The sequence below is a fragment of the Drosophila santomea genome, chromosome 2R (genome assembly GCF_016746245.2).
Source record: "Drosophila santomea strain STO CAGO 1482 chromosome 2R, Prin_Dsan_1.1, whole genome shotgun sequence".
Lineage (NCBI taxonomy): Eukaryota > Metazoa > Arthropoda > Insecta > Diptera > Drosophilidae > Drosophila > Drosophila santomea.
Genome location: NC_053017.2, coordinates 13,557,407 through 13,569,719, shown reverse-complemented (window position 1 = coordinate 13,569,719; position 12,313 = coordinate 13,557,407). Strand labels below are relative to the sequence as shown.

General features: G+C 41.9%; 2 protein-coding genes across 3 annotated transcripts; one reads left to right on the top strand and one right to left on the bottom strand.

The window, feature by feature from the left end:
* Window positions 1-3,289: 3,289 nt before the first annotated feature.
* LOC120446552 (protein windbeutel) lies at window positions 3,290-4,497 on the top strand. The gene is made up of 2 exons (XM_039627568.2): window positions 3,290-3,708; window positions 3,830-4,497. The coding sequence occupies exons 1-2, from the start codon at window positions 3,433-3,435 to the stop codon at window positions 4,325-4,327; spliced, it is 774 nt and encodes a 257-aa protein (XP_039483502.1). The 5' UTR covers window positions 3,290-3,432; the 3' UTR covers window positions 4,328-4,497.
* A 426-nt stretch (window positions 4,498-4,923) lies between these two features.
* LOC120446643 lies at window positions 4,924-5,601 on the bottom strand. 2 transcript variants are annotated; one of them, XM_039627713.1, is made up of 3 exons: window positions 5,502-5,601; window positions 5,133-5,450; window positions 4,924-5,070 (listed from the first exon to the last, which is right to left on the bottom strand). In XM_039627713.1, exons 1-3 carry the CDS (start codon window positions 5,559-5,561, stop codon window positions 4,924-4,926), a joined length of 525 nt encoding a protein of 174 aa, XP_039483647.1. In that variant the 5' UTR covers window positions 5,562-5,601. The 2 variants fall into 2 exon arrangements, with proteins under 2 accessions (XP_039483647.1, XP_039483646.1); XM_039627712.1 differs by having other exon boundaries at window positions 5,133-5,596.
* Between the last annotated feature and the right edge of the window lie 6,712 nt (window positions 5,602-12,313).

Below are 12,313 nucleotides of genomic sequence, written 5' to 3'. Positions count from 1 at the left end.
GCAACTCATTCCCGTCCAGTGGAAAATCATTGACCATTTAAGCACTTTGCAGTCACTAACTAGTGCCTCTCAAAATTCCCAGCACGCAGTTGGCATAAAAGTCGAAAAAAGAAATTTGCAATCAAATTGGAAGTCCCAGGATAACTGACCATTTCCGTTTATTGGGTGCACAAAACAAATATTGAAAAGAAATTTGCGCTAAACGCCTCAAATTGCCAGGCTGATAGCCACACGTATCGAAATGGCAATAAATGCAAATGAAAAGCTATAAACACGATATCCAGGCCTACGTCTGTCCACCCTTAACCCATAACCCTTAACCCTTAACCCTCTCTCTCTCTCATGGGTTATGGTTATGAACACCCAATGTGTGGGTTAACCAAAAGGCATTTTCAATAAATACCAATTATGATGAGCACAGCCTATTGACCATTTGGCTGGGCATTCGACTTTGGCAGTTTCGATTTGGGCATGCGAATTATTGTCGAAGTTATTTTTCCGGTTTTGGTTTTTGGTTTTTTGGGGGGTTGGAACATATGGCCTTTTTCAGGTGGGTCATTCCATGGCCCATTTATGGAATTATGCCATGGCATAAAAATTTGATGAGCTTCCACTTCACAAGTGCCAGGATCCCAATGAAAAGTTTACAGTAAACGAGACCGGGGATTTTCCATGATTCCAAATCGCGTGGCTTCTTACGCAAGTTCGAAACTCGAAACTCGAATCCCATCCCATTCACCACCCCCACAGCACAAAAACTCCATCTATTTTCTATCCAAATTGTCAGTTGGCCAGTTGGCCCCAACATTGCATGTCTTGGCATACGTGGGCCATGAAAAATTCATGGCCCGCCTTCAATGTACTGCCACATAATTAGACTGTGGGGCTGCCAAAAAATGGAGGTTGTCCTCAAAGCCTGATTGTTAATAGATACCCTGCGAAAAATCCCATTACCAAGGGCACTGTAATCAGAAGCAGAATAACACTGGCAGGGCTCTAAATAATATTTTAATCATTTTTAAAAATATTACGACTTTGTACTATGAATAAGAAGATATTATATAAATTAAATACTATTTGAAACATTTGTATAATATGCAACATTTAAGGTGGGAAATGAAAATGTAGCGTATTCTACATATGTAGTACTATAAATGGTATAATTACTTAACTTAAACACATGGCCGAGTATACCCCTTACAGAGTTCACTGCACGGTATCCAAATGGATCACCTGTGCTGCAGAAGGCGATTAGCTTCGACTATTGGCCGCTGTTCCAAACCCAATAGATGTGGTCTATAAAAAACAATGCCGCAATCGTTTGATTTCCGCGCCAAGATTGCAGCCGTTCCAGGTCCTGAAATTTGCGCGCTTATCACTTTAATGTCGATTTGGTCAGTGCCACCCCCTCAACCGCCTCAGCACCCAGCCCCACCCCCTCGAGGGTCCAAAGGGGTCGTTTCGCGTAAAGGTCATTGTGTTATTAGTGCCGCTGTGCCCGAACTAACGCAAAAGTAGCAACATTTATATTATTAATGCCTCATATGGGGTATGCTGGCATTGGAGGACTCTTGAAGGTTCTTCGCTTGATAATACCCATAATTTGTCTAAATATAATCTAGGTTTTTTATTTTTAAAACCGAAGCAGGATTTTCTCGACGTCCACGGGGCAAAGTGTTCGAAATAAAATGCCCGTCACGGCAACTAATTGAAGGCTATGTTGGAGTATGCCCGGCAAGTTGTGCACGATGTGTTTCGAAGGCCTTTCGACTGGGGTGTACTTAGCAAATTGCTTGTCCTTTGTTGCTGTTGCATAATAAATGGACTGCAAACACAAGTGCGCCATGAACCGAATACACACCGCACCGAACTTGGACTCCATTTTTTTGCGCAGCCCAGCAAAGAGGTCAGCAGTACAAATAGAGCACCTACCAACCGATCCAATCCGGTAATTTCGGGCCTTTTGTGCGATTGACACACGCATGTCAGGCCCCATTACCGAATCTCCATCAGGCATTACCTCCGTCCCCACATCGCCAGTTAATTCCTTTGGAAATTGCGCATTGCCAGTTGGATTTTCCTTGCACCTGACGCACCAATCGAACAACCATCCAACCCCCTTTACACAAAAGACACACGCCCATCCATCAGGAAAGATAATTTACCAGTCGGCCATATCGATCGTGTGAAGCTCACAACGCTTTTCCGTACCTCCTTTCCGAATTGCGTGCCGTGATGTACAATTTTCCGTAGAGCGGACAAACGAAACCGCAAATGGAAAAACTAAACCAACTATTTTGGCCGCCAATGGGGGCGGACCATTTGGCCATCGGTTGCTTTTTTTTGTCGGTTTGAGGTGACCAACATGTGTGCCGCATACATGAATTATTAATTGACAATTGCCGAAAATGTCCATTAACCAGGACAAAGGGGAAGGAGCATGGAATTGGGGGTGGGATCTAGTGGCGGGAAAATTTCAATTCCAGGCTAATGAAAATTATGGCAAACGGGGTTCGTTTTTCCATCAACTGGCAGGTGTTTTTTATACCTCTTAGCAAAACTCTTTTGAAGGGTCGATCTGCTCTTATGCTGCTCAGCGAATATTGCGAATATATAATGAGATAATATAATTGGAATTTAATTCATAAGATATATATTTAGTTCAACTAGATTTTTAAAACTGTTTTAGATAAAAGAAAATAATTGAGGTGGAAACTAAACTAAATTTATAAAAAACTCTGTAATTGCACTGAATGGCACTTTATTTATTTATAAGTATATACATTTAAGGGGTATTCACAGTTCGATAGACCAATAAAAAAAGCAAGTACAGTTGCAAATTACCACTTCCTGTAGGCTTCGCATGCACTGTCAGTTTGGTGAACATGGCTAATTGCCCCGGTTTAATGTGGCATGCTCTATTGGCCAACTGATCGCTTTTGGCCGAAATGAGTTTTCTATCAGTTTGGCATCAATGTTCATTGCCCGGCTATTGGGATGACAATTAGTTCTACGTTTAAAAGCGACAGTCAAAAGCGAGGGGCCCGCATCAAGTACCAGGCATTGCATAATAAATCTCCCTACGAGTGTTACAATAGACCCACAGCCGAAACAGCTGAACTAACAACAAGAGTTGGTCAACGAAATAGCCGGTTTTGAGTGAGAGAGCCGCTTCTTTTCACTGACGTGTCATTCAACTCGATCGAGAAATTGTGGAGCTGAGAATTTCCAGAGTTGTAGAGAGTCCAGAACTGAGTGAGTTGGCCAAAGCAGCAAAAGCAGCCAAACAATTTCAGCTGAGCGAAGCGTAAACTGGCCCAGAACTCGAATACAACTTCACCGCTCTTCTCTCGCTCGTTTTTAGCCAGTTTGCGCTGACAATCGGCAAGAGTAGGGTCAAGTTCAGAAGTCTCTAGTTTTTTTGCCACGAAGATGATGCATATTTTGGTAACGCTGCTCCTGGTCGCCTTCCACGCGATACCCTCCACTTGGGCCGTCACCTGCACGGGCTGCGTGGATCTGGATGAGCTGAGTTTCCAGCAGACGGTGGAGCGATTTCCCTACTCCATAGTGAAATTCGATATCGCATATCCGTATGGCGAAAAGCATGAGGCCTTCACCGCCTTCTCCAAATCTGCCCACAAGGCGACCAAAGATCTGCTGATAGCCACCGTGGGTGTCAAGGACTATGGAGAACTGGAGAACAAGGTGCGTTTGTTATGGATTCCTAGGATTTAAGTTATGTACAAATGATTATTTGGCATATATTTTATATATTTTCTTTACTTTATATAATTATTATGGTTATCCTTGTAATTACATTTGCCAGGCCCTGGGCGACCGCTACAAAGTGGACGACAAGAACTTCCCGAGCATCTTCCTGTTCAAGGGCAACGCGGATGAGTACGTCCAGCTTCCCAGCCACTTGGACGTAACGGTGGACAATCTGAAGGCTTTTGTCGGTGCCAACACGCCCCTGTACATCGGTCGTGATGGCTGCATCAAGGAGTTCAACGAGGTGCTCAAGAACTATGCCAATCTCCCCGATGCAGAGCAACTGAAACTGATCAAGGAGCTGCAGGCCAAGCAGGAGCAGCTGACCAATCCCGAGCAGCAGCAGAACGCCAAGGCCTATCTGATCTACATGCGCAAGATCAACGAGCTGGGATACGATTTCCTGGAGGAGGAGACCAAGCGACTGCTGCGCCTCAAGGCCGGCAAGGTCACCGAGGCCAAGAAGGAGGAGCTGCTGAGGAAGCTGAATATCCTGGAAGTGTTCAGGGTTCACAAGGTCACCAAGACTGAGCAGGAGAAGGAGGAACTGTGAAGTCGTCAAACGAATATTTGTTAAATCTTTAAACAAAAATATGAATATTTAATGATATTTATACATGTCGGATCTCGGCAGAAAAATGTGCATGTACAATTTATACGAATTAGAAGTCTATCATCCAAATAAAGGCAGTTTTTTATGTTGTATTATTAAAAACAAACTTATATTTTCGGTTAGTTTTTCGACTAAATGCATCTGCTGAGTTTAACAATTTAAAATACATTTAAAACTCTACACAAAAGTACACGTTATACTTATTTTGTAAGAATAAACAAATAAAATAGCAGTAAGCAAATACTAATATAGTTGTATAATAGAAAAAACGTTTACAAATGCTGAGGGAAATATAACTTAATGATGCATGGTTGAGAGACATACATAAATAATTGCGGCTAACTAATAGCCAGGTAATAAATTTAAATACTATTTTTGTTGAGGGTCACTAAATATGGTAGCTAAATATGGATTTACCAACAAAATTATTCAAATTTGATTATATTCGACTTACAAAACATCTAATTCACTGTATTATGATTTTATTAGCTTTAATATGTACATTTAAGAATTATTTTGTTTTAAGAACCTTGTGGTCAAAAATCCTCCACAAAGGTGAAGTAAACATTTACGTGGAACTGCTTCTTACCATCGAATATGAAATCCAGTAGCACTCCATAGTCTCCTGTGGGCAAAGGTACTGGAAATACAGCGGTGTGATAATCGCTAACCATCTGCAAGCCCTAAAAATTGAAATTGAAGGTTTAAGATTCGCTGATGACCAATTCGCAGTAATCAAACTCACCTCATAAGGACATGTGTGATTTATTGTAGAATAATCCTTTATAAAGCTGTAAAACATTTTGATGACGGGATTATGTCGTTTTCGCATAAATAGGCAGGCGTCGATGGTGACGTCAAACAGAAATGGCTTATAGCCACTTAATTTTTTCACCATCTTTAATTTGAGGGTTACATTGTTAGCTGGATGCAGAAATGTTGCATTTATATTCAAGCTGGTCTTGTTTCGCGAGTACGCCTTTAGTCGGCAATAATGGAAAACGGCCCAGGATTTGTTTTTTGATTCACAAACAACATTTGTCAGTTTAACATACGGTGCTTCCTGAAAAAAAATTATTAAGTTCATTTTGAAAATAAGATTTCGAACACTTACACTGCTCATTAGGAAAAGTACTGCCAAGAATACCCCAGGAAGGATAACTTTAGGATTCATTGCTGATATAAATGCATATGTATGTGTGCATCTGAACAACAATGTGAGACTGGAAGAACACAACACCTGTATTTCACTTTAGTGGTCTAATATAACAGCTAATGAAAATTTAATATCAAGCTCGATAGAATCGCGACTAAAAATATAGAAGTGTTTTTCAATTTTTAGTTTCTATTATTGTTCGATTAATGCATGTATATATCAATTTTTTCAGTTCTCTTGACACGAAATCGATCTGTTTTGTTCATTAAAATTAGAGAGTCATTATTCGTAGGAGTAGGGCCCATTTGCGAACTGTGACATTGTTCACATAAATATTCTTCATTGGCAAATGGATTTTCGATTTACTGTGTGAGTACGAACTTTGCTCATTCCCCCATTTGCAAAAGTAAAAAATTACAAAACATGTCATTTATCATGCCAACAAAGTTTGTCTACTCCAAAGACGGTTTTGTTTTGCATTGACTTTGTAACAGGCATAAAATTAGAAAAGCCACTCACGGCTATATTCGAAAAACATGGCTAGAATACTCGACAATTAGTGGGATGAGGTATACACTAATTTCTTCATTAACGCAAAAAGGGATATTTTAAGGTATAACTATTTACTTTTAATTGTAGTATGTAATTGTAGTAAAATCATTGTAAAATAGAAAAAGCTAACTGTAGTTAGCCGGCGCGCCCAAATGGGCTGAATTAATAGAAGAGAAGGACACAAAGGGGCTCCAAGTTTTCCCCGTATGCCTTAATAAATAAAAATTAATATTACAAAAAAAAAAAAAAAGTATTCATTTTTGATAAAGCATATATTTGCTTCAAAATAAATAGCCTCTTCAAAAAAATAGCTATAAGATCGCTAGATGTTTTAGATGCATGCCCAAAAGTAGGTAACACAATTTGTCAGCCGAATAAATATGCATGTGCAGTCCTAAAAAAGTATAGCATACTTAGGAGGGCAACTGCAGTCTAGCGATCTTTTCAGTTTGTCCCCATAAAGCTTTAAAGGAGGGGAACTGCCCCAACCCCCACAAAACCGGTCGAGTGTTATACACTTAATGCACTGCTGCGAGATGGGGAGAGAAGGCTGTCTCACTCACACGATCGTGTCAAGGCGAATACGAATATTTATGGCATGCTGGTTTTTTTTCTCTTTATAAATATGGCTGCGTTGGCCGTGCAGTTTTCTCGAATGCTCGTTGGTTTTGGGGCCTGCGGGGATGGTAAGGGGAGAATCTGGGGGGTGGGAAGTTGCTGTTCTGGTGGCGCTCTGCCGCCTATGTGTCCGTGCGTGTATCTGTATCTGTGCTTGTATCAGTATCTGTGTCCGTAGCTGCGTTTGTGTTGGCGTTGTTATCGCTCATTTTCACTTTAATGTAATTTTTTGTGTGTGCACTCTTTGGAGTTTGCTCTTTTGTGCACACGCTGAGTTGGGGCCGCCATATTTATTTCTGTTCGAAATCAAAGCACTTGAAAAAAATGTGTCATTTTAATTTAGTATATGGTGCAGAGGAAATTTATATACATATTCAAATTTGGTTGTTTTCAAAAATTCCAATTCTCAATGAATAGTTACATATTTTATAATTTCTTATAGTAGTTGATTATTGAGAGGGAATTATTATTGTGACACTTCGACAAAATTCAAAATATAAGACCCTTGCAGATACTGATACTGCAATAATACTTTCAAGTTGATAATATTTTCTCCCAGTGCAGCAATAAACGCACTAAAAAGATGCGCGCTGTTGTTGTTTTCTGTACGCGAAAGTCAATGAACTTTTTCGGTGCTGTCTAAGCATTTTTCCGGGCTCCGCTTGTTTGCGATAACTATTTGGGTGCACTTTGTTGTGTATTTTGTACTTTTTGTACGGATACGGATACAGATACAGATACAGATACACATGCGCCCAGGGGGAGCAAAAACTGAAATGTATTTACTTGGGAGGGAATGTGATTTTCCTTATCGCTGGCCACTGCACAAAAAATCACAATGAGCACCCGCTTTTGGCAATTGTCTGGCCTTTCTTCGATCAGCAAGCAGCAACCTTTGACCCGCAGCTCTGCCAATTGGCAAGTAAAAAGCGGAAAACTCAATTGGAAAATCAGCATTCTGCTGGTGCTGGCGAATAACCAAAGAAAAAACTATTTTCACACACTCGCAACCGCAGATTAAACTCGGATTTATCTGTGAGCAGGGAAATGTGGAAAAGTGGAAAAGTGATGCAAATATTTGGTTTTCCACGCAAGTGCATACATCTCTGGAGATCGATCAATCGACAAACCCTTTCTTTGGCCTGGGAAATCAAGAAAATCACCCACGCAGAAATCGAAACCCATATATGGTATACCTTCAACCCCATCCCCTTAATATTCCCCTGCCCTCCGGCTGATTATCCATTCACCCCATTTTATGCACCTGGCAAGTGCGCAGTTGTTCAACTCAAGGAGTGCGTAAAATGTGCAGACAGGACAATCAGGAGCGGCAATCTGGAGCATTGAGCATTAGAAAATTGAGAAATTTATTGTCGCCGGCTAGACCGAAAAGTCATCATCAAGCGCAATGTTGCAGGTTCGGGTCCAGCCAAATTGATCTCCATCCCATCTCAGTCCGTACCATACCATAGTACCATCTTCAACTCCATCTTGGCCATCCGGGGACTACCTGCTGGGAGATTTACGTTTATGCATTTCATTTTGTCGTTTTGTTCAGTCGTTTTTCGATCGTTTTTTTGGCCATAAAACAGGTTCGGGCCACAGACTCTTACTTTATCAGCCGCTGCAGATCGCTGCACATTTAAAATGTGCATCCCAATCCCGACTTTTATTCCCTTTTCCCCGATTCAAAATCCAATCGCAGTTCTAGTCCCAATCCCGGTCCCATTTCCATTCCCAATCGCTGTCTTCTTACGTCCGCGATTCAACACGCCTACAAGTTGTCAACCCATAAAGAGTCAAGAATGCACTGAAAATACTTAGTTCACAAATATGGATAGAAAATATAAAAAAAGTGTATATTGTATAAGTTAGTATTTACGTCCTTTAAGAAATTATTAGATCATTTTTAGCCAGACTTAAATATAATTAATTCTTATTAATTTATAAGTAGGCACGCCTTGAATTCGAAACCCTTTAGTTGTCAGTTGATTTAAGTATGGTTTCATTATCTAGCATTATTTGCTAATTACAAAACACACCTTGTTCTTCGCAGTGTATGAAATCAATCGAAGGAGCTGGGGGGCTTGGGATCGGGGCGAGGTCATGACTGAAACTTATAGTTATACTCGGCAAATGCACAAAGTGTGTAATCCCCGACCCCAGCGATATGAAATCTGGTCGGTCGCCAGTGACTTTTGGCCGATGTGATATGGGATGCTGGGCCAAGAAACCCATTTTCACGACTCTCCTCCAACTGTGTTGATCGTTTTTTGTTGTTGCTGTTGCTTTTTTGCGGCCAGTTTTCTTGCTGGTATTGGTGTTGTGAGGCCAAGTAGTAGTGGGGCCAAAAACCTGCACAGGTAGTCTGGCTAACAGCTCTAAACCCGATTTTCCTCATCGCGTAATGCGTTTTTCGGACTCGCACACGGGCTACGAGAAAAATGTTTCATTTTTAGGGTTTTTGCTTTTCTCCAGCCTTCGTTGATTGCAGTTTGGGGCAGCTTCTCATGGCTTAATTGGTTGAAACGCAGTGGGCGGGGCAGCGTCTTGGTCGATTGGCGTTTTGGGCCTTCAGCGTCATCGGCCATTGCACCGAATGCAGATGCGTTTTCTGGTGCCTCCAAAGTCAATGACTCTTGAGGCATTTACCGTGGGCTTCCCAAAGAAACGCTTGACAGATTTACACACCAATGCATATTACGCAGAGAAACCAATTTGTATACGAAATTAATTACATTTTATTAAATGGATTTTTAAATGATTTAAGCAATTTCCAATAAAGTTTAATATAGCAACTCCAATTTGGAGAAGGATTTAAATATCGAATTAAATATAAAATGGGGAATTAAATGTTTATATACCACACCAAACATTTCTGTATTAGCAAAAAGAGGAAGATGTGAACTCCAAGCTTGGGTTTTTCTCAAAACGCCTGGGAAAACGGCGAAATGCAAACCGCCATAACAGAAAAACTCACTGATTAAGATTCATGGGTGATCTGATAGGACCAGCATGGTCCTGCGAAAAGGTAAACAACCCTTTTGTACTGCAAGGAGTGGCAAGGAGTTCTCCACCGCTGACCCTCATGCGCAGATGGATCATAATTAATGTCGAATAATTGGCGGAAATTTGTTTGCCATTTAATTGTCGGACTTTCACCACTCAACCACGCGGCACACTTTCCCCCTCGCCTTTGCATTTCCAATTTATTTTCACAATTTCTCAATCAATTCCCTTTATTGACCAAGATGCGGGCGCAGCCAGCTAAATTGGTGAATTGCAATTGCAACATTTCGTCGTCTTTTGGTCGTTCGACTTTCCCACTTTTCCACTTTTCCGGCGGGTCATTGACTCCCCCCTTTCATTTGCTTCACTGTTTTTCGGGAGCGGCGCGAATAAAATGAGCGAGCGCATAGCTTTTCCGCCATTCCCATTTCCATTCCCAGCGGAAATCCATAAATAGTTCGTGTGTGTGGGTGCGCCGTTTTTCACGCAGACGAAATAACAAGGAAAAGCAGGGAAAAACCAAATGATTGCCAGAAAACCTGCATCTTTCGCGGCGCGATTGCTATCTGCGATCGTCATTGTCCTTTGGTCAGGATTGGCGGCGTTCCCACCGACATGGATTTCCATTGTCAAAGAATATACACTCTTTTTTTTATATCAAAATCGAAATCGAGAAAAAAGTCAGGGTCGCAACAATAGGGCCCACAAAAGTCAGAAATCGCTTAAGGTTAACACATCGCAAACAATGCTGGATGGAATCGGGGAGCGGGAAGCGGGAAGCGGGACAAGTGTCGCGACCACGACGAGGGTTAAGAAAATGGAAAACCTGTTTGTATCATCTTGTATCTTGTATCTTGGACAGCCTGTACCTGGACCTGGACCTGGACCTGCTGTTTCCATTCCGAGCCCAATCCTAATTGAGGGTTGGTTGGGGGCATAGAGACGAGCGCCGAGTTTCCACGCTTTCCACGGATGCTGAGTCAGCGGCAATTGCTAAAAAAATAAATAAAATGGAAACGAAGGAAGGTGAATTGCCGAGGGATCGGCATCGGCATCGGAATCGGATTGGGATTGGGATCCTGAGAGCTGCAAGATCGCGTAAGCAACGGGCATCGAACAATTAACAACTGCAGGTCTGCAGGTGCCGAAGACAAACAGCAAAAGTCACATACTCCAAAACACAGGCGGTGCACAATGGCCACAGAGAGTCAGTAAGAAAACATTAGCCAAAGGCGAGGGGAAAGAGGAAAACGGAGGAAAAGCAAGGAAAATGCGAGCCGCAGGGGGGTGGGGGAAAAGGTCGCAGAGAAGAGACGCACACACACACAAAGAGGATAACTCGGCGACGGGACATGCGAGTGCACATTTTCGTCTATAAAATTTATTCGCATTAATCGCCGTCAGAGATAAAAGTAACGAAAGAATGGCCAAGGACGTGGACGTTTGCCGTGGTGAGAGGGGTCAGAGGTCGAGGGGTCGGGGATCGGAGTTGGGACTCAGAGTCCCGGGATGATAACGCAATATTGACACCTTGGGAAAGGCAGGTAGAACCTGCGATAGCCGGGCATCCTGCGACTCCAGCAATTCCGTGAGTGGCCCTTTTGTGAGTGCCACTGCCTAAGTGGCAACAAATTTGCAGCATGGAAAGTCCTTGGTCAAGGATATGCGACGACAATCGCAGGACTGTACCTAGAGCACTGTGAAACGAGGAAGTATTTGATAGTTAGGAATATTATATAATCGTTTATTGAAGGACTTATTCCTTGAAAAGTATTTAATACGCATTTGAAGGCAGCTCGAAAATATTCTTTAAGTTAGAAAATATCCTTTGTTCCTATTGGGAAGTTCTTGAAACAAGTGCAAATATAAATATATCACACTAGATTATTTCCAAATTAGTAGCTGAAACTGATAATAGACGTCCTTAACATAAATGTACCTATTATATCCTTTTATGAAATATAATATATCTTATATACAAATGCTTTATAAAACAAACACAATAAATGTTAATAAGGATTCAAGACTCTTTGCTAAATTACATAATCCTTCATGTTCATGTTCAGTTAAGAATTTTGACTGCTCCTTGTTAATTTGCATTATTGATTGGGATTACAGTGATGACCTCCATTTTGTAGGATTTTTCCGGAGTGTGCCCCGTGTCTATTTCCGTAGTGGGCCTGTCCCACCGCGGTGGTTCGCAGATGGAAGCGGTGTCCTGTCCTCCAGTGGATGGGTGGTTGGGGTGGGTGGTTGGGTGGCTCGACTGCTAGACAAGCAGCACCGCAAAGTGGAATGAAGCGTATGCGTGTGTAATTAAGTGCGCAAAAAGACGCAGGAGGCTGTCGAGGTGGGCGGCGGTGGGGGCGTGGCCATATATCTGTATTTATGGGACACACTTACACATGTATGCAAATAGGAAAAGCGTGTTGTTGTTGCCGTTGTACTCCTTGAAGGTTGTCCGTGGTGGTGGTGGATGTGTCGGTGGGCGGTGGGGTGATAAAAATGTTGATGTAAATTGCAAAAAGCAGTTTTTATGTCCCATTGCCACATTTTCCAAATGCGAGGTGTGGGGCATACAAAAAGCTGAA

Bases quoted from the DNA above. Each gene is read 5' to 3' on its own strand.
- LOC120446552 (XM_039627568.2), top strand. From the start codon at position 3,433: ATGATGCATATTTTGGTAACGCTGCTCCTGGTCGCCTTCCACGCGATA. The intron at 3,709-3,829 runs GTGCGTTTGTTA...TACATTTGCCAG, and splicing joins ATGGAGAACTGGAGAACAAG to GCCCTGGGCGACCGCTACAA.
- LOC120446643 (XM_039627712.1), bottom strand. From the start codon at position 5,561: ATGAATCCTAAAGTTATCCTTCCTGGGGTATTCTTGGCAGTACTTTTC. The intron at 5,071-5,132 runs GTGAGTTTGATT...TTCAATTTTTAG, and splicing joins ATCACACATGTCCTTATGAG to GGCTTGCAGATGGTTAGCGA.